The sequence below is a fragment of the Ischnura elegans genome, chromosome 5, assembly GCF_921293095.1.
Source record: "Ischnura elegans chromosome 5, ioIscEleg1.1, whole genome shotgun sequence".
Taxonomy (NCBI): domain Eukaryota; kingdom Metazoa; phylum Arthropoda; class Insecta; order Odonata; family Coenagrionidae; genus Ischnura; species Ischnura elegans.
The window spans coordinates 35,215,283-35,239,777 of NC_060250.1; the positions used below are offsets into that span (position 1 = coordinate 35,215,283).

General features: G+C 40.4%; 2 protein-coding genes across 2 annotated transcripts in view; one reads left to right on the plus strand and one right to left on the minus strand.

The window, feature by feature from the left end:
• Window positions 1-14,982, minus strand: part of LOC124158705 (proton-coupled amino acid transporter-like protein CG1139) — a 192,468-nt gene extending 177,486 nt beyond the window's left edge. The window contains exon 1 of the mRNA XM_046533947.1: window positions 14,919-14,982. The gene's annotated coding sequence lies outside the window, so the exon portion shown is untranslated. The remainder of the gene's footprint in view (window positions 1-14,918) is intronic.
• Window positions 14,983-17,299: 2,317 nt separating this feature from the next.
• The window catches only part of LOC124158706 (proton-coupled amino acid transporter-like protein pathetic), a 182,015-nt gene continuing 174,819 nt past the window's right edge, over window positions 17,300-24,495 (plus strand). The window contains exon 1 of the mRNA XM_046533948.1: window positions 17,300-17,368. Coding sequence (XP_046389904.1) covers window positions 17,300-17,368 — 69 coding nt within the window. The remainder of the gene's footprint in view (window positions 17,369-24,495) is intronic.

A 24,495-nucleotide genomic window follows, 5' to 3' on the forward strand; every position in this document is an offset into this window, starting at 1 on the left:
CTACTTTTTTCGGTGTAACGTTCAAGGTGTAATTGCCTCTCGGGGCATAGAGATGCAAATCATTCACTGTATCGAGAATAAATCCTAATTAGGAGGTGAAGTGTACCATATATAGATCCGGTCGGCATTTGCGTAGTCAGCATATGCCTAGTTAGCATTTTAATAATAAACTTAAATAATGCTCAGATTTAGTCAAATTACAATTATATTCTGATTATGCTATGTATCCTCCAATTTCAATATTTCATCTCTAAAACTAGTCTGCTTTAATAATTCAATATCTTGGAATAGCAGTTACAATTAGGCGCTTGAATATATAAAAATTCACATCTCCTAGAAGTATGTACGTATTAAAAAAGAAGAGTTACGAATTTAGTTCACGTAATTTATTATTTTATTTCCATAAAACTAATTAAGGGCACTGAATTGTTGAGGCCTTTACTTTGTAGAATTCCATATTTAATGTTTGGAAGGAAATTTCTTAGCTTTTCTACAAAAACACACACTTTATTGCCGACTAGTTTCGGTTACACTGTACCATTTTCAAGACTATCAAGACTGACTTTTCAAGACTGATAGTCTTGAAAATGGTACAGTGTAACCGAGACTAGTCGGCAATAAAGTGTGTGTTTTTGTAGAAAAGCTAAGAAATTTCCTTCCAAACACTAATTAAGGGCGTTTGCTCACTGAACAAAGAGTTCACTTATAACACTTTGACGAACAAAATGTTTTCCTCAAGGCTCAGAAAGGGAAGAGGCTTATGTAGTGAGGTGTGGATGGGTTGGCGGTATTAAGAGCTAGAAACTATTCAAAGACTAGTTGCACTTACCTTACTAGAGCCTTGAAAGCCTTAATGACGTTAAGTGTTTTAATACCCTTGTGAAATAATATATTTTCAATACATCAAGGGTATTTCACCATGTAACATATTCTCTAACCATGAGATTGGCTAATTACGCTCACGTCCCTTGAAATTAACATCCTGTGACCTCAGGCTGAGAAAAAGACGGAGTGCTCCACGAAAATGAATGCCTTACTTAAATTGAAGCGAGCTGTAGCTTTTCAAATATTCTACGTTGTTGAAAATACGGGCTCTGTAGCTAGATGAAAATTTTTGATATAATTATGCTATTTATTCATTCACGATTCTTATAAAGCCGTAAGTTTTCATGCTGTCAAACATTTCCCTTGGAAGACAAACGAAAACATCCATGCCCTGGACGATTCAAAACCCACCCTGGTGGTTTGAACACTAGGATCACTAGGGTAAGTTGGCGATGTATTAAGTTATACGGCAGGGTTAATATAATATAATTATATTAACCCTACCGTATCATTACAAATGTAGTTATCAGAGTGAATGCTAACAATATTTTTCATGTAATTTCGGGCGCACAAAATTAATTAACAACATAGTAAACTAAATTTTATTTGACTATTTATTCTCGGTGAAAGGCCAGCTAGTTGGCATCAATTAGAAATATTGATCGACTCCAATTCTAATGCATCAGGTTCCAAAGAGAGTCGACTCGACTTTGGGCATGATTGGATTGAATACTTACGAGTAGAAACAAGGTACCTTGTACCGCGACTTCCACAATGCCTGTGGGGTAAAAAGGGGGTATTAAAACAGCCCCCCCCCCCCCCCCCAGAGCTCGGAGAAATTTTTAAGTTAAATCCATTTTACTTAATTGGATTAATATTACCATTAGAATAGTGTGAGGATTAATAAAATATCCCTCAGAAGGCCGTAAAACTAACCATTTCGATCCATTTACCTTAAATTTTTTTCTGGCGGAGTGCCCCCTCACCTCCCGCGTACCCTGGCAGTTATTCCATACCACCAGACTCCCCAGTATTATTTGCGCCAAAAACCCCCTGTAGCCTTAATTCCTAGCTGGGCCCTTGCACAATGATAAAATTGCTTTACATAAACCTTATAATTGAGTAAGTATAACGCAATATTGGTTTGATTTTTTTGAAATTGTCAATAAATAAGTGCACCATTTTTTAAAATGATTAGATAAGGCCAGGGGTCCACAACCGTTCGATGTCAAATTACGGCCTTGCAATTCCATGCGCAAAAAAAAATATTTACATTATTTAATTTTCAAAACTAAAAAAAAATATTGTAAACAGGATGAAAACCATGCATTTAGGAAGGAGAAAAAGGATAGAGCGCCTCTATTATAAATACATTAGTGGTAGTCAAATTACAACACCATCGGAAATGTACCTGCGCTGTTGGTTGCATAACTTTTGGCTCTCAAAAGGTTGCCGACCCCTGCGTTAGACCCTCATCGTAAGATCATCATCTTCAAGTGCACCATCCCTTTATTTTCAAGGCGAGCTATCTGGCCGATGACCAATTTCTACGAAGAATGGCTATGCCTGAGAAATGGTACGGACAAGTGCTCATTTTGGCTCTCGTCGTTGCTGCCAAAGGAAAAACGCTCACGTGAGCATCTCTTGTTTTCCACTAGACAAGTATCTCAAATTCAACCCACCCACCATCCAAGTCCATTAGTTGAAATCAATAGCATTCTATCCCTGCACGGCTGTTAGGATAAAATGCACGTCAAAATAGAGGTGATTGATGATGAAATGAAGAATCCAAGAGAAAAATCAATAACAAGTCCCCAAATGGCTTTTAAGGGTCGAATTTTCGGTATCTACAAACTAGCTAGATATCCAGTCCCAAAATTATTATCATAACCAGCAGCCACTCATCAAATATTGGATAGCTGGAGATACTCCAAGCTCAAGACACCGTTTACATTCAGTTCCTAAATGTTTGATAATTTTACATTTGTACATCCGCCATCAATTTCTTAAGTTTTCTATTCTAGTAAGTTTCATTTCAAACGGAGAGTCAGACATACAACACATATTTTCTAGCCGTAATTGCTTTAAATTAATGTTTTCTCTCGAGTAGGGAATGTTATAACATCAAATTCATAATGTGCGCCCTTCCGATTTTCCGTAACACCTATCTAAGAAATTTTTGTGAAGAATTCATGTAACACAGCTTTTTCATAAAAAAATTAAGAAATTAAGAAACGCAACGCAAAATAGTTTTAAATTATAATTCTTATGCAAACTACTTAAACGTTTTTAAGATATGATTCTTAATCTAGAACGATGTTTTTCTTCTACGGCATGCCTATAATGAGCAGTGGGTTTAGTTTTGATGGAGAGAATAAATTTTATCTCGACGAAGTCTTCATAGGAATTCAAACAGCATAGTCAGATTTGGTGCTTTCATAGCTCCTGGACCATTGATCCCATTTCCCCAGGACGAGAGAAGACAGGGAAATGGAAAAGACGACCGACAAATACATGACATAGCGGAAATTCTGAGAACTAAATTATCATTATACGCTGGCGATAAAAAGAATGAGTTCATAAAGAAAAATAAAATAATATGTAGAGACTCAAGAGGAAATAAATTGAGAATGCCTTTTTTCCGCGATCGATAGGAGACTGACGGCAGCCTTAGGATTTAGCAATAGGTTAGTTGACAGGAAGTGTAGCTTACTACGTATGTATTCCTTAATGTATGTTTGCGAATTTTCCTAGCATATCTAACAGCATGTTTAGCATGTTCTTGCTTCATAGGCAGATTTCCCTCACCAGTAGCAGGGATGGCAGGGACCTTGAGCGAAACGATAATACGAGGCCAGGATTTAGTTTCGCTCATGCACGAAATAAAATCACCAAGGAGTTTTGTTTCGACCCGGGGCGAAACTTTACTCCCGGAAACGAAACTAAATTAATCGAAGCTCCGCTGCTCATGGTTACGTTTCGATCCCAGAAGTCGAGTGGAGGGGGAAAAGAGAGAGTAGTTTCACCCCATTACATGTGACCTACACGTAGAGAGGTCAAAACATTGAGCTTAAAAATCGAATTGTCAGTTTGCGTTCACCGTTCTCCTGTGAGTGGCACAAATATGACTGCCCCCTGCATCTAATGCCGGTAGGTCGAACCTCTACTTTATTTAGCCATACTTCGTACTCGGTGTGTGGGTCGAAAACTAAACTGTTCGTAGGTGAAGCACGAGGTCCCTCCGGTCCCAGACATTATCTGCGTTTCGTTTTGTTCCAGAGTTTTAGTTTAGTTTCGACGCGAAGTAATTTTGACTCCGATTTCGTTTCGATCCTGAGTATAGATCCCCGGATTTATATCCATTTAGTTTCGTTTCTGCATTTCGTTTCCGGGAACGAAACTTTTGAAATTTTACGGGTTTTGACTTTCGTTTCACTTGCCATCCCTGATTAGTAGGATATAGATTAAACACTTATGTTGTTAGCTTATGTGTTTTGTGTAGCATACATGTTGGGTGGTGCATGTTCGTTGGAGTAAATTTTAATCCTCTGGTGCATGTTGGTGATTGTTCTCCCCTTGCCAAACACCTCTGTAGGGTGCTTGATGGGTAATAAGAGGATATAGATGCAGAAAAAATTAAATTTTTAAAGTAAAACAAGCTAAATCTATATGGGATAAAATATCTTAACGAGGGTGATAAGTTGCTAAGTATTCCACTAATTTCCTACGTACATGACACCGCTCAGTCCTCAGAAGATTGCTATAATGTCTAACCATGTTTCAACTTTAATTTTTACTACTATTAACGACTTTTCTTCGGTAGGATAATCTTTATCTAGTGCGAGATATGCTATCTTAATGCCTTGACTTTCACAAGATAATAGGCATTAATAATTACTCTCGATTCAGCCACCATAATTTAAGTATAACGGAATTAGCCACGGTGATACCTATATGGAATCACCCGCAATACAGAAATTGTTGAAGAATCCACAGAAAAAAATATCGTCCGCCTTGACCGGGATTCGGACACGGAACTCCCGATGTCCGGTCGAGCGCTTTAACCAGTTTTGTTACCGAAGCGTCATTCTTCTATGTGGAAATTTGAGGACTATACCGGACAAGGTGGTATGGACTGATGAGCATTTAATGAGACAAGCCAAGGGGGATGCATAGAGGAGGCCCAATTCCATCCCATAGATGGTTGATTTCTGTTCCTACTTCGGTCGCATTTTAATCAACTTGCAAAACTGTTTTCAATTCCCAGAAAAATAGACAGAGCTGCATAAGAAGGAACAGGTAAGGTGAGTCTTCGTTAAAACTTTCGCGGGTACTCGTCATGTTGAATAAAAGAGTATAAAGAATAGTAGTAGTAGTGTATAGTAGTAGAGTATAAAGTAGTATTAGTATATAGTAGTAAAGTAGTATTAGTAGATACATAGTAGCAGAGTGTAAAGTATACTTTTAACGTAGTATACTCTACTATTATATACTACTACTATAGTGACCTAACCTACTACTATAGTGACCTAACCTACTACTATAGTAACCTAAGATAGTCGAAATCCTCATGGTAAGGGCATAGTATACAAAAATCCTGCATTTGAAATGAATGATGCTGTTCTAGTTTGCTTCTGAGCTACGTAGCTCTTTAAAAGGAACAGCACTAATGGAGCTAATGCTGTAGTAGTAGTGACCTAAAGTAGTAGTAGTAGTAAACAGTAGTAGAGTATAGTTAATAGTAGTAGAAGTAGAATAAAATAATAAAGTTATTATTTGACAAGATAAGGTGAGCTCTACGGCCTAAATCGAGAAACAGAAAATAGTAGGTATCCAATGGCTGGAGCGTAGGGATCACGTCACAGGTTTGAAACAAATATTGCGTTGGTTTTCTGGAACGGGATAGTTTGCAGCAGTGACCAACCTAAGCCTTTCAACCGGAAACCCTTGTAAGCACTCACTCAACTCGAGGGATGCTTTGCGAGGGTTGTGGAGGCCTCGCTAATGTTGCTTCGTTTGAGAAACTGAGATGTTGAGGGTTGTCACTGCGGCAATTCTCCCGACCTCGCAAACCGACACAGAAATTGTTTCATACCAGTTAAGTGATCCCTTCGTTACAGCCATTCGATAATATTTTCTGTTTTACTGCATGACAAGGCCTACATGCAAATTTGTTAGCGTGTCCCTGCGGATTGGCGGATACAGAAAAAACTCAAGGGGGTTGGCGCAAAAGATACCTTTACTTTTGTAGCAATGAAAAATAATTGAGTCACATGCGAAGTTTATGAAAGTTTTATTGACACTTGTGACACGCATATTCAATACAATACGATCTTGTGATATAAAAAAGCTAAAATTGTGGTTCGGCAATGTTAGGTAATGTGGGCTGCCCCGCAAGGGGGGGTGCACGCCCCTTGAGCCCCCGTATGCATCCGCCACTTGTCCCCGCTACACTGGGCGGCATGAAAATCGGCCCTGATACCATTCCTGCTGATTCTAATGTAAAATGACCTCCAGAATCCGAATATGATCTCCGTTTATCCCCTATCACCTAGTATTTTGGGGGAAGCCCCCCCTCATATATCATATTTTTTCACTTTTCGATAATTTTGCGGAATGAAAAGGATTATTTTCGCACTTAAATTGCTTCTAAAGGTTCAGAGGATTGAAAACTTCTAAAGCATGAACATTTATGGTAAGGAGATAGATTTAGGGGGCATTAGCGCCATTAGTGCTGTTCCTTTTAAAGAGCTACGCAGCTCAGAAGCAAACTAGAACAGCATCATTCATTTCAAATAGAGGATTTTTGTATACTATGCTCTGACTATGAGGATATCGACTATTTTAGGTTCCTTCACCCGCCAAGCACTTTCAAAAACTTCATACCATTGAGGCTCATTGGCCTCCTCCTGAAAGCATCCTTCCTTCCAACACGCCATTTTCTTCACCTCCTAGTCTCCGTCTAAATGCCATATGCCCTCCTTTATCAGCAACATAGTTATCTCTTCTTTGCACGTTTATCGCAACGGAAGCAGCGCCTGATAATCGTTCAAATACCCCTTCCTTAAAAGCATTGCCGCCTCATAAGCTTCGTGGCGACTTCTACACATGGTTTAGTTACACAAGCACCTGAGCCCATGTCTAATAAGGTGAAAATTCAGCGTTAGAGGCCTAATCGAAGAGTTTTCGGCAGATTCACATTTAAAAGGGTTTAACTACGCCCACAAACCGGCACAAACAGTTTTGCAGTGGGCTCACGATCAGCCGCGTGCAGCCGATAATGAAGTGGAGTCATAGATGTCGGATTATACAACACATGACTTCATGATGATTTCATAATTTGACTGTTATATAAATTTATTTACTTATATTTTGATTTGATGATTCCACTTTCCAAATTCCCAACAATAATTCATACCGATAATAAAAATATTCTAATGTACGCAGATGACGCAATTTGCACTCAAACTCAATCAGCTTAAGACAGAGGTCACTGTAGATAGTTTTCCCAAGAGGCGTTTCTTAAATGGAAGTTCTATTGGAGTAATAATGTAACTTCTCATTCATTTCATATTTAAATACACCACCTCAAAATTCATCCTACAGGAGTAATACTATAGTCAAATAATTATTAAGTAGTTTTCAGAAAAAAGTAGACTGCCCATGCAACTCCGTGAAAATATCAGCCCACTGGTTCAGCGAGTATCAATAGTAAGTTAATAATTTCACAAACAGAAAATACCATGCATTTGATTCGGTAAACAACGCACTGTTGAATTTCAAATCCTAATGGCTGAGCGCATTTAGAATAGATGTGTCAAAGTAGCGATGATAATATTTGGCCAAGTACAAGCTCTCAGTAACCAAACTTATGAATATTTATTTTTACAGCACTCACGAGATGTTAAATTTATTTGCCGGGCAGAGGGCTGTCTATAATATCCCCATCTATGAACTTCTAATGTAAGAAGGTGAAAGATTTGACGATGCGGGGTGAAAGCCTCACACTGAAAAAAAAACCTTTAGCAAGGTCGTTGGAGTTTGGCAACCTAAATTTTTAAAGCAGCCTATCATCCCTGGGAAAAAACTCAGCTGACGACGCATGGTGAAAAATCTGTAGGCCACAATGGTAATATCCGCGAGCCTTGTATTATCCACTCCTTTGATCGTGCGGCTGTGCTGGCCGCAGTAGTTAAGGGCAACAATTGATCGCCTTGCCAATCTTCTAAACACAAATTGAGATGGATTAATATCGCCATGAAATTCAATCACGACAAGGATTGTAATGGAATGAAGAAGCCTATTGTGCTCATATGTTCTGCGATGAAATAATAATCATCCACGTCTTTCCCATCACCAATTCGAAATGTCGTGCAACTGCTCTGATGCCCTCCGGTCGGGCCTTGGGTCCCGGCTAGCTCAGCCTTTCCCACTATCCTCGTCCTTGACTCTGTGAAGAGTCCCATCGTAAATTGAAACAACTTGAAGCTACAATGTCGTTCCATGGTCTTCGTAAAAAAAAAACAAACTAAAATCTCTATGATTCAGATTACAGACAATAGGGTAGTTTCCTTCATCAAAGAAAACGAAAGGCATTGATTGCGATTCGTTACCCACCATTAGTGTATTCATAATACACAAATTATTTGGTTTTTGAAATACCGGTTTAGGCAAATGGCAAGGGTCAAATTTTATCCTCATTTGAAAAAGGCCAGATTGGCGCCCATGCGATTCCACTCCACGTGACGTCACAGGGACCTAGTTTCTACACGAGAGGATAGGAGTTATACATCGTCTGAGGTTACCAATGCATGCATGAGGCACAGAGCTCAGGGAAACATGTCTTAATAATCACCTATTAAAACTGGCTAAGGTCGGAAAGTTTTCTTCGTTTGATAAGGTATTAATAAACCTTTTTTAAGCCAAGCGCTACCAGCCAGCAAGGTACTCAGCTACCCGCTAGCAGCCTGCGACGTATCACCGTTAAGCCTCGCCTCAAGGTCACCTCACAAATGGAGGGGGAACCAGAAATGCGTCGCACGGACTTTTTCCCATCATTCCTACTTACGCGTCGCGTTTCCGCGCACTTGAAATTTTTAACTTTTCATTTAATCGCGAAAAATAGATATCGTCATTTAAAAATCTAAAAGCGTGAAATACGTACTCCAGGAGTAATCATCTTTCGATTTAGGCAATAAAAAAATTATAGGAAACCACCCTATTCCTTACAATCGCTGAAGTTAGAGCCAAAAAAAAACTCTGAAGAACCATTTAATCGCCACTTTGATGAAGTATTGACACCGAAAACCTAGTTATCAATTACATTCCTGAGGTTGTCATTCCGCAACCCAATGCTTTTCCTATCGTACCCAAACTTTTTCGCCAATGCTTCCATTTCTTCGTTTAAACAAGCTTATCAGATAATAATTTAAAGGTAAAAGTAAGCTATTCACTGGGTTGTAAAAATAATTTGTTATCTTTACTGAGTTTCACCAATGGTGCGTAGATTCACGGTATGCAAACAAAATTTTGAGTGGAAACGTGAAAAAAATTATGCACCTGCGTGATAAAAACTACGCCATGGAAATCTATTGCCATTCTGGATGAGTGATGATTTTCTGAAGGATATGAAGCAACTATTATATTCAAATTCAAAGATTAAGAGCCATTTTGGAGTGCCCGTAAAATACCCATTTCATTATTTCAAAGGATTTGAGTTCAACTTATGGCGCAATAAACGATCATATTCTGAGAGAATTACGAATAATGCAAGCGGTCATACGAACAAAATCGTGCGGTCATGTTTTTTTGTGATAATAAACAGAGACTCTTTGAAAACTCAAGAAAAATAATAGCAGCAAGTGGCAAGTGCACGTGTACAACGATATCAAGGGCTAACAAGTTTTCCCTAAGCAATAATTCTTATAACTGAAGTTATGATTACTACTTTCCTTCTTTCATCCCAGAAACAGCACTTCACGTGCATAGCTGCTATGTAACAAAACATCCCTCTCCTTCCCTACCCCATCCCACTTACACCCTTCCCCTACCATTCCCTCACACCCCCAACTCTTCCCTCCCTCAACCCCCTTCCCCCTCCACTGTATTCCAGCAACGACCAACCCCTCCCTCCCTTCTCTCCTTCCTCACGCACATTCACAAATCCCATTCAAGCTCTCTTTTCCCTCCACGACGCCCTTAGCCGCCTTAGCCTCTCTCTCTCTCTCTCTCTCTCAGTGATTCACACCTTGGCCGCTGCGGCGCTCGCAACGGAGTTTTCGGAGCGAAACGAGCCTTGTGTGTACGATTCAAACTTCCGTACACTGAGGACATCAGAATTTTTGATTGCAAAACTTACTTTGCAACGCGCATTGCACAACATGGCGTACACAACATCGTATTTCATCATTTCATGACAACAAATCAACGACCCGTAGGCATTCAAATCCAATATTACCGCTCTACATCATGTGATAATAGGTTTAATTTGTTGTCTCGAGCGTGACGTCATGGAATCGACATACCTTAATGAAATGTTAAAAAAATATAAAATTTATGTGAAATTGCAAACTTTACTAAACTTCATAATGACAATAGGTTTGTATCGCATAGAAAACTGATGCGATGATGTAATTTTTCAATAAAACACATAATAAACTGCATTTCATATGGCTTCATCTATTACTGTCTAGTTCAGAGGCATGAGGGTTGAATAAACTATTGCATCACATAATACCAAATGAAACATTTTTGTGTCCCAATAGATAGGGATCATCTCATAAGTTACCTACTCTATTACATCGCCGAGCAATGCATTGCAGAGTTCAGATATTAAAGTTTAAAGCATGATTAAACATACACGGCGGAGAAAAATTATGTCACGAAATTTTAACCCTGACAGCTGATGCCAGTAGGAGCTATAATTACTGATGACGTTTAGGTCGGAAAAGTACCATTTTTAAACGACAGAAACTTTGAACAAAGCGCTCTGATTGGCCGCGAGTTTGCCCTGTTGCAGAATTCACTGGTCAAAGAGAAAGGCAAATGTAGGCAAAGAATTCGAAGTCAAGAGTTGTCCAGAGAATAGTGTGGTTTCCTATTATATTATATATTCATATAATATATTTACGACTCTACAAGTATCGGCCTCATAAGGCAATTTTCAGTGTTTTTTTAAGAGGCATACAAAATATATTTCAATATATCCACGAGTAGATAAATTTTATGCTCATAGTCATAATGAAACTTATTTCAATGATGTTATCTCCATTTTAAGTTAGATCAACAGCAATGGAAGTGCCGTAACGTGGACGTGACGTCACGTGAAGTGGCATCGCATAGGCGCCAATCTGGCCATTTTTCAAATGCGGTGAAAATTGACCATTAACATTCGTTTAAACTGGGATTTATAAAACCAAATAATTTGTATATTATGAATACAGTAATGGTGGGTGACGAATCGCATTCAATGCCGTTTTCTTTGATGAAGGAAACTAGGTACCCTATTATCCAGGGTTATAATATCGTGGCATAATTATTCTCCACCCTGCATAGAAACGAAAAAAGAAAAGAGTAACTAAACAGCGAAAGGCGGTGAAATGCTGAGCTTTTAAAGACTGGAAGCAAGCTTTTGAGCGAGGGAGATGACCTGGGTTCGAAAAAAAAAAAATAAAAAGTCTTCCCGTAAAACTCCGACGCAAAAAGAACCACAGGCCAGTTTTTTGATTAGATTGCAGTTTCGTAATCTCGACCAAGGTGAAACAACTGCACTTTCAGAACGCAGTAATCTCATAATTCTGCTGACAGTTGAAACAAAGACGGAAAAAAATTGATGACTGTATTTCCGTGCGAATGAATGAAAAGTTACGAAAAAAAAGGTCTTTAAAAATAATTACGCATTCAAAATTTTCAATATGAAGGAAGGAATTCATAAGAAAAGAAATGCGCTTTTAAGAAAGACCTTTGATATTTGACCTTGTCATAATATCTCATTAGTTTTGATATTTCGAATTTTGGCCTAGTAAGCCTCTCTTGAAAAATATCATCCTCCAATAAGTTATGCAATCCTCGGGCTTGGAAGCAGTAGCCTTCGTTCCATTCTGTCTCTTCGTTCTATATGGCAATGATTGTATTTCTTTTATAGTGTTTTTTACCATGCCCCTTGGTGTCTTGAGGATAACTATTAATCCTTTATCTATGATAATAAAAATCCATAATATCTCCAAGACATCGAACGTTTGTAATAGAATATAGAAATTGCAGGAGCACGCATCAGGACGGGGGTTGAGGTTTTCACCTAAGCCCTAGTACTCAGTCCTCCCCTAGCAAATGGATATTTGCAGTTTAGGAATAATACCACCAAAAATATATCTTTTTTTGCGATCAAATAGATTCGAACGGCTATAATGGAACATAGAAATTGCAATAGTGGGATACGGGCGGGGGTTGAGGTTTTCATCTAAGCCTTAGCTCCCACCCTTGCTCTAGCAAATGGATATTTGCAGCTTAGGAATAATACCAGCACAAATATAGCAATTTTTGTAGTGAAATAGATCCGAACAGTTATAATGGGAAATAGAACTTTCAGGAGTATTGCTAAGGAAAGGGGTTGAGGTTTTCCAGCAAGCCCTAGTATCCACCCATGGATATTTGCATTTTAGGAATTATACCAGCAAAAATATAGCAATTTTTTTAAATCAAATAGATTCGAAAGATTATTAAGGAACATAGAACTAAAAGCAGCATTGCTAAGGGCGGGGGTTGAGGTTTTCACCTAAGCCCTGGTATCCACCCGTGGATATTTGCAGTTTAGGAATGATACCAGCAAAAATATAGCAATTTTTTCTAATCAAATAGATTCATAAGGTTGAACATAGAACTTGCAGCAGTATGCCTAGGGGCGGGGGATGAGCTTTTACCAAAGCCTTAGTGCCCACCCCTGTTTTAGGAAATTGATATTTGCAGTTTAGGAATGATACCAGCAAAAATATAGCATTTTTTTTTCTAATCAAATAGATTCATAAGGTTGAACATGGAATTTGCAGTAGTATGCCTAGGGGCGGGGGATGAGCTTTTCACCAAAGCCCTAGTGCCCACCCCTGTTTTAGCAAATGGATATTTGCAGCACGGTGAGGGGGGGGGGAGAGTTACGTTTTCGTGCCAGCGTGCACGAAGGCGGGAACGAAGATAGAGCATGGGGAAGGCAGTCGCACACACCGCGGGGGTAGTGGCGCGCGAGGGTCTGGATGGGTTATGCATTCTGGGGGAGGGGGACTCTCGGCGATGGGAAGGGGGAGAGAGGGGGGGGCGACGACAGTGGGTTGTGGAGGGGAAGGGGGGGGGAGTAGGGGAAGTAGGAGGGGAGGGGCAGAAGTTGTGAGTAAGGGGAGTTGGGGCAACACGAGGAGAGAGACTTCAGTGCCGGCGCAAACTTGGTGAGAACAGGAAGTCTTTTTCGGAAGACCGCTCGCTCCCGAAGTCTACCAGAGAGAGATACACAAAGATTATCTTTTTTTATTTCACCAAGACGAAGGAGAAAGCCGCAGAGGAGAGAAGCCAGAAGAAAAACCAGAAAGAGATATCCTCCCGTCGTGCTGAAACGCATAGGGAAGCGCGCTGTTCAAGTTGTTTGCTATCGAAGACGAAGAGATATATTTTTGCTATTTTTCCCGGAAAAGAATAGCGGGATATCCGCCGATTTTTTTTTTCGGGAAACTGATACGCAGTTAGGTCCCCTCAACCACCTCCGGCCCGCGTAAAAAAAATCGATAGATTTGTTGAAAAAACTTAGGACGCAATTTTCCCGTCCGTCCACTTCGAAACACGTGTGATAATTTACCTTTTTGTGCTCCTGTGCCGCTATAGCAGAGACACTCATTCAGGAGTCCGACGAAAAAGTAAACAGAGACTTTATTACGTGTGTATTATCCCGGTGAATACCCAGAGGAGCATAAAAAGAAATAGGTATCTCAAGTGAGGTTTGGAATTTGTAGAGGATCGAGAGGACATTAGCGAATTCCCACAACATTCCGGCCGTGACCTGTGGTTGTGCGATAAAGTGGAGGTTTTATCTTCCTCGACCATTTATTTGCCCTTTCTTTTGTGGATTCTTTTAGAAACTTGATATAAGCGAGCCCTTGAGTAGATCTTCTACGGTAATTCAAGACGTTCTATCAGTAGAAACCATTGTTTTTCTTGAAGTAATTCAACGCACTTTCTCGCTCTCGTAAGCGACAAAAAATTCCGAAACACTTTTTAATCAAAATTATTTCTTAATTTTCCCATCTCAAACTTAAATTTTTACAATCTTCCGGAACCGGCCGGTCTTTCTCGCTTTTCCTTGTTGGCCTTATCAGCGTTTCGTGGTGAAAGTAGCCTTGAAATAAACGGTATCACGAAGTACTCAGAACAACAACGGGCGAACAGGATAGACGGTGGCATCGTTGATCGCGAGCAAACCGAATTTCGCAGCGGAGAAACACTACGTGGAGGATTCGGCAGTGTTCGAAAACAAAACAGCCGAGAAACAAAGTGAGACAGTTCCTTCATATCCGTTTCTCCTCCTTGCTCACTGGGTGAAGTGTCGATCTCTTCCGGACTCGCTTGGATTCGCCGCATTTGTGAGGGAAGTGTGACACAAGGACAGGAAGTGCCTTATCTCGGCGGAAGATCCGTGCACTGTAATTGCATTTCCCCCGGGAGTAAAAGAAGCCAAAAATAAAACTCCTGTAGTTTGGATTGTAAAGCAAATAAAGCATTTTAAAGCGTTTTTCCCATTCTGTTCTGTTTAAAAAAATTTGAGGGAAACATTTCTCAAAGAAATTCTCCTCGTTCTCAGCGAAGACGGTTCTTTTTGTTCCAGTTTCCAGAGTTGTCAATAAGAATTTTGTGTCGCCGCCGAAGTCTTCCTACTCGACGGGAAAGTTTTCATAAGGATCAGGCATCCAGGTCTCCACTCACTGGAAGGTTAGTTTTGTTCACATCCACATAAAAAAACACAAGTTCATTTTCGTCGGTTAATTTTTTTCAAGCAATCCAGATTCACTTTTATTTTCAACGTGCGTAACAAACAGGACCACGCCTCCATCACTCACCCAGTGAGGTCGCTGAGAATCCAACAGCTCTTTCCTGTGCTCTTCTTGATACGGATATCTTCGGATCCCTCCGTTTGAAAGTGATATCCCTTTTAACTTCACCCACAGAATTACTTTTGCCCAGTACTCTCCTCAGCAGTCCTTGCTGTAATTTTGGGAAGATCCTAGACGTTCTCGCGCTGTAATCTCCAAGATATTCAGAAGACCTACGGTGTTGAACAGCATAACTCTACACATCACCAAAGTCAGTTAAGCTGCTTAGCAGGACACAGAAAATCTATCAACTTTTTGGAGGTCCGATTGGTCCCCAGTCAAAATAACGAGTATTATCCTGTATTATTCCCGGGGAGGAGTTCAGGAGTCCAAAAAAACGGCACTTTCAACGCATTACTATTCCAGTTCAGATATTTGGAAAATTATTCCAAAGAAAGATCGTAGAGTTCACGGTGTGAGGAGTGCTCACTGGAGAGGAGAATCTCGTCCCTAAGTTGTCCACGGTTTTTCCGCCTCTTCTTCTTGGCTCATTCAAAGTCGAACTGGCACACTCTCTCGCTCGAGGCAGCTCCGCTGAGTCGGAGAGTTAGGGAGAGAAAAAAAAGGACCAAGACACCCTTTTTCTCTCTTTCGCGAGTGGTGTGGAAGGGGTTTGAGTGAAAACCTAAGCTCCCAATCTTTTTGGAGCGCTCTCATATTCACGCAGGCACAACTCGAACACACCAATAGACGCCAGCGGAACGAAAACAGAACAAGAGGAAGAAATAAAAAAGAAGTGTGGAGGGAAAATAGACGTTCGCGGGGAAAGGCTGACAGGGAGGAAAGGGAAAGGGTAAACCGAACCATTTCTTTTCTTTTCGAACACAAATTTTCTCCTCGGGCTCGCTTATTTCTTAAGCTCTCAGCCGTTTTTCGCGAATTCGCCGTGGTCGTTAAACAGTGGTGTCGCTGAACTCACTTATCCCTCGCCGTATCTAGCAACCTTCGGATTCTTTCACGAGACAGCACTAAAATTCTTTGGCAGAGTCGCAAAAAAAAATAATTTTTTCTCCTCCTCGGACAAGGAAAAGTCCATCTCATCTACCATCACTCTTATCCGAGTTCCAAAGACCAAAGACCAATCTTCACCACCTCATCCTATTCTTCCCTGAAACCCAAAAACCTTCCTCCAAGAGACCGTCGCGTTGAAGAAATTCCGCGGGTCATTCCAACTCCATCCCCGAGAAAAAAAGTGAAACCCAAAACCTTCTCTTTTTCTCTTTCTCTCGCATCCGAAGGTCTTCCTTCGTTTACCGTACGAGGCATTGGTCCAAGGAAAAAAAACTAGCGAGGGCTTTTGAAGAGAAACCCTACTAATAGGAAGAGAAAGAAAGAAAATTCGGAATACATCTCCCCGTGCGAGGAGGAATACATCTCCCACTGATCCACAACACCATTCCTTTCCCCTTTACTACGAGTCCCAACGCCACCACTCCCATTTTTAACGAGGAGGGGAGCGTGAAAGAAAAATTATCCCCACGCACACTCACTCTCTCCCACGTTTATTTTCACCCGTGAAAGCCTTTTCTCCCTTCCCCCAATCTCGCTCGAGGAGCCAATCCGGGCTCTTTCTCGATCGCCACAAGAACAAGTAGGCTAAAAAATAAAAAAGAAACAAAACGCCCACGCAAATATTCGCTTCTGCAGCGGCCAACGCTCTCGTGGAATCCACAAAAAGAATAGCCACCGCTGGCACGGGCTCAATTTATATATTTTATTCCCGAGCGAACACATCTCTAATCGCCCGAGGAAAATCACCGCATTAAATCCCATCCCACGACCACCCTTTTCGCCAATTTCCCCAAGAGGATAATTCCCTATTACTCGGGAGTTCAAAGAGTCACCGCGCAGAAGTTATCTTACATTGTAATAACAGTGCCTCAAATCCGCGGCGATTATACTAAATTCCCAAACCACTGATAGGCGACATTGAGTTAATTTGACGCTAGTTCACACCCGGTGCAGTCCCAACTCCTTTTGAGGCTGGCAAAACTCTTAGTCCCCCGGGCTTGAGGGACATTTTCCAACAAGACGGCTCCCAAAAGTCGGCCCGCGCCTCCTAGGTTATCCACCGAAGCGAACCACACGCCGATATCGCCGCGCTATCAGACTACGTGAGCGTAGGGAAGGGTCGGGAGGCAATCAAGCGCGACTCGCAGAGCCTGCACGCGCGTCCACTGATTACGGAAGCGCGCGCTTCGTAGGGAAGCAAGAAAGAGATCACGCAGCAGCCGTAACTCTACGCACAGGCGAGACAACCCTTGGGAGAGGAGGACATCGCCCAGGGTCCATCGCAAGCGGCATCCGCGAGAGATCTTCATCGTCCGATCCGCTTATCCTGAGCAGCCATGAAGGGCAACGGATCCAAGAACTACGAGGAGGAGATGAAGCCCGTGCTTGGTGGTGGCAACATACAGGTAAGGACTTTGCTCAAGTTCGAGCACGCATGGACGTTGGGAGAGCCGTCTGCTACTTGCATGGCTTGTTATGGATATATACATACATCAATTACACTTCAAGCCACCTACGGGAGGTCTGGCAGAGGGTGGTTCACTATGCGGCTATATAAAGTTGGTCATCAACATTCCTCAATGAAATAGTAGAATCGAATTGCGATTTGGGAGGAGTTTCGGGCTGTAAAACTTATTTATATAGGAATCCTAGCTGGGGGTTGTACTTTCTGCTATTCCATCAAGTTAGTCAGCTACATTTCTAAATTAAACGAACATATCAAATTGCGACTTGCTAGGAATTTTAGGATTGTAAACTTTATTTACCTACATTTCCGAGATGACGATCTCTACGTACTCCTTAATGAGTGCGAGGATAGTTAGGAATTTATTTTCCTTACCAAGCTCGCCTTAAGACCGTGAGTAATTTAAAAAAATCGGAACAAGGGTTTGCGCTATAGAATATGCATTTTGATTGCTATTATGAGTCGCATGGAGAAAAATTTATCTGTATTAATCGTGAATAAGATTCGTGGTACTTCAACGGTAAAAAATTTGTTGAAAACTGGTAGTCACTTAAAATCGTCATTACAAGACTCGAAAAGTTTTCACGATTGTCATATTCTACGGTAATACGCTGTTCGGTATGAGAAGAGAATGTGATTTTAAACTTCAATCCGGTAGCCAACCGTAGTTAACGCAAAACGGAAAATATCGTCGTTTTATTTACGAAAGTGGCAATATTAGATGTATTTTTTTCCCATCTTTTGAAGGATAAACTTTTCATATTTTTTACCTAACAGAGGATATGTGACTTTTGTTGGCGAATTAGAGGGGTTGAAATTTATATTGTTTTGATTAGCTAGCCTTAATCTCGTCGTAGCTCTTAAATCTCTGTTTCACAGTTGAACGGACTTCATGACCTCGGTTTACATAATTTACCGCAAATTACGCTGGAAGCAAAACCTCTCACTCAACCGTTTTTTTTTGTCCTCTAACCTCAATTTTTTCCTTCGTATTTAATCTATATCGTCGTACGTTTATAATTATTTTTAGCGGCAAATAAATCAGTTATATTTTCATCAAATTTCATATTTTTGTTATCAATTGGATTCACTAAACGAAACCGATAAATTGTCCATTTCGAGAGCTGTAAGACTAATTCGCGTCATAGCTAAAATTTATTGTGAAAAAGTGAGTAAATGAATAGCGTGGAACTAAATTTATGACTTTCTGAAGATTAGAATGTTCTGTAATCAATGGCACCTGAAGAAGCTAGGATTCGACAATCGTGTCGTAGGAATATTTATCGGATGAGGAAGTAAAAGAGAGATGCTATTTCGTACTCCTCCGTCCACACCTAGAATATGCAGCGAGCATATGGGGTCCGGTGCCGAAAGATTTAATCCGTGAACTTAAAAAAAATACAAAGTAATGCTGCGCGAATCGTCAAAAACTACCACGGGCGAATAGAAAGCTTTACATAGATACTAAACGAATTAGGCTGGGAGCCGCTGGTGGCTCTGAGGTAGCGAGCCAGGCTTACTATCGAGCGATTCAGAATGGATATCTTTCCTTAGCGACACGTATCTTTCATATTACAACCTCACTATATAGCCCATCTACTCTCACACATTGCGATCTACAAAACAATCCCAAAATTTCCGACTACATGATTGCCAAACTACAATCACCAAACACCAGGGTGGCAAACCTAGGAAGATGCTACGTTTGGTATCCAAAATAATTTTGAAGTGTCAATCCTAAATTATCGCGAGAACTCTACTACATTTAAACAAGCCGAATGAATGGCGATTACTCCGATATCTCTTCCAGTAAATATTTTTACTCTTTGTGGTCGATTTTTACGTAATTTCCCATAAATTACGCTGGGAGGAATATCTCTCACTCAAGCTTCTTTTCAGGTTTTTTTGCTTACTGCATTTCCAGGTCAGACAGAAGCGATAATTCAAGAGATATATTTTTTATCGAACGGTTCGGTTAGGGAATTCATTTTTCCCTCGAACTATTGAGAACTTAAATAAATGTTGGCCGGAACTTCGTTATAGCATCTCCTTTTTATATGAGGGGTTGAGAAACCAAGGAGTACAAGTGATTTTGTTTTCTAAACAGATTTAGGTGCAGAAATTAGGTATAGAAAACAAACGAGATCAATTAAGTGTTTAGTAGTGCATTTGATTTTTCCACTCGATGTCAGCTCAGAAAAGAGACTCACTAGTATCCCTTGGCAACCAAGTTTTCGTGCAGTTATTCTAGCAATTAACTTTACCTAACTCTGTTGAGAAAAAAATCACTTGTACCCCTTAGCTGCTCAGCCCCTCATATGTACGGCTGGTGCCCTAACAACCCCCGCCAGACGCCTATTGATGCGGCTTTCGTGGTAGTATGTAGGTGTAAATATTTCAGTCAGCGAATTTTTGGCCCATTTAATTGCTTAGGTCAATTTTACTCACATTCATCGGTGGTTGGTGGTTGTTAGAAGAGGAGAAAGTTACGTAATAGGGACCGCGCCCATGAATACAATACGGGTATGTCCAAAAAGAAAGATGAAGCGTTCACGGAAACCAATCTCCTCTTGGAGACCCGAAAATGAATTTGCACAAGCCACAGTGGAGCAAGTTTCGAAGATCGTTAACTTTTTCCACTTCATCTCACACCAGTTGATTCTTTTTCCGGGCCACGAATAGTGACACCACCGGCGTCAGACGAGTTTTATTTTCAGGTCCACTACTTCCCACCGCAATGTTTTATCACGTGTCAATATCTAAATGCATACAAAAATTGTGGAAAGCGACGACAAAAAGTAAAATTATTGGAGAAGATATCGGAGAAATCGCCGTTCATTCCATTTATCTAAATGTACACAGTTCTGTGCGCGGTATTTTAGGACTGATATTTCATAATGATTTAGGATAAAAAGCGTAGCAATATCTTCTGAAGTTTTCTACCCTGATGTTTGATGATTGTAGATTGGCAATCATGTAATCTGAACTTAAGGGATTTTTTTGTACACCGAGATGTCGTGTAGAGAGGTTGATGTTGTTGTGTGAATTGTATCACAATAAATCCAGTTATGTAAAAGTAATTAGTGCCTAGAATTTCATTCGATTAGACACTTTTAACACGGAATTTACTTGCTCGCTAGTTTTTGTATTTATCATGCTCATTTAAACTGCTGAGAGCTATGACACATGCAAATATGAGGGAAGATCCAGGACCAGCCACCAAATTCTAATATTATTAGTTTTCTTTAAAACATAATTCCGGATTCTTGGCTAAGAGCATATAGCCAATATATTCAGCAAAATAGGTACAATATAGCCCATATATTCCACTATATAGCCAATATATTCTGAAAAAGTATAGGCGAGAGTAACTATACATCCTATCTTTGGGGGGGGCTATTTAACCATGCTTGTAAATATTTTCACTACATTTTGCCTATTACGCAATCTTGGAGCACAGAATCCTGGACAATTTACATAGTTTCAAGTTAGATAAGTTTCGCAATCAAATAGATGTGAAATTATGTAACCCCCTGTTACACGAACCTGAGAGGATAAATATATACCTACATAGTGATGAAAATTGGCATTCCGTGGCCGCATTGACATTGATATGTTATTAAGCATTATTATTCGGTTTAAAGCTTCAATTACAGTTTGCTGAAGATAAAGCTGTATATGAGTACATATTATTGCGAGGTATATCAACAAATTTGATTGTTTTTATTTTTTAAAAGAAACGTAAAATACTTAAGCCCCAAAAGTAAATTCCGATATTAGAGCTACATATATAGCAGGAATACCGTGGTAAAAGGTGTATCTTCAGTTTAGGGCCGAGGGTTAAATTCTCTATTGTACCAGCCAGGTGGCAAACAAGGCAGCTGCTTGAAATATGAAGATTGAACCATCAGTAATCACCGCGCAGCTACGCGAAGTTTCCTTGTAAGGTGAGACTAGAGAAACGAATACGTTTTGCCATCTTATTTCTAACACTTCATTACAATTGAAGGTTAAAAAAAAGACCCATTTATCCCCTGGATATGCTGGCAAGAGTTGTCAAGCGTGACCAATTCCCTCAACCTAAAGGTAAAAACATTTCACCTTGGAGGCATAGACATCAGGGTAGACAATATACAGCGCAAAAAGTAATATTACTGGAGATTAGTCATTGTTCCAAAAAAAAATCGCGGAGGTACGCTTTACCCTTCAAGGAAAATCCTTTTACCCTTTTAGGAATTTGTTGGAACTATTTTACGGGCTGAGTACTTTATGGAACAGGCGTGCAGTTCTCGGCAAAAGTCTTTGCCAGAGACATAAGTAATAAACTTTCTTCGAAAATAGTATTGCATATCAAAGTCAGTGGTACGCCACAAGGTAAATAACAATATAAGAGCATTCTTTAGTGGAAAAAAATAGATTCATATACATTTGGATTTTATTGGGCATAAGAAACTGAACTTCAGTCGGTGGTGAAGGTGTTTTATTTCATATGAACACGCAGTGGAGCTTCAAAGAAAAATGAGGAAACTGGTGAGTTGCTGTTCTTTATTAACCATAAATTAAAAAAAACTGAGACTCGGAAGGGTTCAAGAGACGAGATTCTCGGCGTTCAATAATCGCGGTAAGTCGGAAGTAAGCGCGAGGCGTTTCATGGGCGTTTGGACAGACGCCACCACACGGTCGTTTGATAGTCCACCTAAAGCTACGCCCCCAAGCAGCAACGCTGCATTAAAATTCTGGTAAAAATTTCGTTTTACCTTGCCGTATTGGTAACATTAGTGGATATTGGATATTATGGATTAGTGGATATCGGATATTATGGATTGGATACATTGGATATTGTGGATCATTGATGTTTACGCACGTTACATTTTTTTCTGAAATCAATTTTCTAAAAGTATCTCAGATACAGACCCGGAACTAAGAGGGGGCACGTTCCCCGGGCGGCAAAAGTTTGACAAGTGTATTTTTCAAAGTTATTTCATTTTTAAAATGCAATTATTAAACAATATTTATTAAATATGTAAATTATAAAACAATAGTATTAATAAAACTCCTTCATAGCAAACACACGGTGTGAAAATTCAAATACTCCATCTCAAAAATGCTTACTAATGCATTATATTTTATCGGTAGGGTAGGGAGGGAGCGAGGAATTATCATGGTAAGGGGCGGCAAACTTATCTTTGCCCCCCCCCCCCTACCGTGACATATAAGGTGAGGCCCCGCCAGACCAAACTCCTACTTCCCGCCCTTCTCAGATCAACCTTAGTTTAGCCACTGTATACCAGCTATGAGGGTTCCAAAAAGGAAAACACATCAGATTAATGACACGGTCTCTGGCGTTACTTTTTGGAACGGTTTCATGTTAAAAATAAAAATATTTTTTATATTCCACACTTTATTTCAAATGGCACGACCCGGGTTTCTGAATATCATGCTATCATCAGGTGGTGATATCAACCTCATGATAGCATGATGTGCCGTAAACAGGGTCGTACCATTTGAAATGAAGTTTTTCGACCATTTTCTCGCGCTGCGAATCCCGAAAAAAAATAGCTCGTAACTCTTCGGCTCCCATTCCTCGTCGTTTGTGCGGGCAAAGTATTTTTATTTTTAACTCATCATATTAAGCTTAAAGATTAGGGCACCTTGTTTTAGAAGATAATTAGTACTTACCCCAAATATCTCCCGAATTTCGGAAACAGGTGCTAGGAGAAGAAACTGCTTATCAATGGTAATGCTCTTTTTCCAGTCTTTTATTTCGTAAGCGTGTTGGGACACGTTGTTGGTCATGGGACAGGGGGATTGTTCACTGTGAAAAGAGATGCCTTTGGATGGTTACCTGGCACGCCTCGGTTTGAGAGCAAGAAAGTGGAGAGATACGACCCAAGGGTGAGCTGCGTTGTTATTTACGCTTCAACATTATGAACCATTTCAAACACGCACTCGGTCTGATGCCTAGTCAAGATATCTGACATTTCCATTGCGAATAATCGCATTGTAATGTAGATTTCGTGGAAATATTATCGATAACCTATGAGTATCACATCTATTACCGGTGATTTCAGTGCAGTTCTCTGGGCTATTTATTTATTTATTTTCAACTTCCCCGTAAACAGCACGTTGAGGCATTTACAACTGAGGAATCAATAAAGCACGAAACAAACATCCATGCCCTGGATAGGGACCACCTACCCAGGTGGGATTCAAACCCGTGACCTACGGTTTGGCAGGCGAGGACTTTACCCCACCGCCACCGGGGCCGGCAAATAAGATAAATATGGATGTACGATTTTATTTGATTTTGCCCTCATCGTTTCGGAATTGACACATAAGGCGTGGCTCACATAAAAATGCGAGAAAAGGATGGAAGCGCAATGAAAGAAAGTAAAATTCAGATGACTTCTCTTAACTTCAGCAAGATTAAGAGTTCAGAAAATCAACCTCTCGATGCCTAATCCTGCCATAGTTGTAGAGTATTTGTTGATGCCGCCTGAGGCATTTATCCAAACGTTGACTCCTGACCTATATCGAATACCGGAAACAAAAGATCTTCTGCGGAGACACTCGATCTAACTAGTTAAAATTTGGCTTCGGGGGACAGTGGGAGGGGTTCACCCTATCAAGGGGAGAACGCTTTGATAGAACGGCTGCTTAGTAAATAGGCTGAGCCCGCACAAACGGGAGGTGGACGAGGAATGGGAGCCGAAGGGTTGCGAGCTTTTTTTTTCGGGATTCGCAGCGAGAGAAATAGGTCGCGAAAGTAGGTTGTTTTTACGACCCACTCCTGTCTCCCCGACCTGGGATGTGGGGAACCGTGAAAGATGGTCCACCTCGAGGAAAGAATATGGGGGAGGGTTGGTTGGAGAACACATGACTCGTGTTTCCAAGCTAGTGAGCCGTACACTGATGACACGTTGCCCGTTCGTAGAAGGGGAAGGTATGCTTAGGATATAAGGGGTCACAGAATAAGAAAGCAATGAGATTCTGGGCGAAAAACTGAAGATTTTAGACTTTATATATTTTATAGGCTTTCGTGAAATACTGAGTGGAGTGGAACTGGGT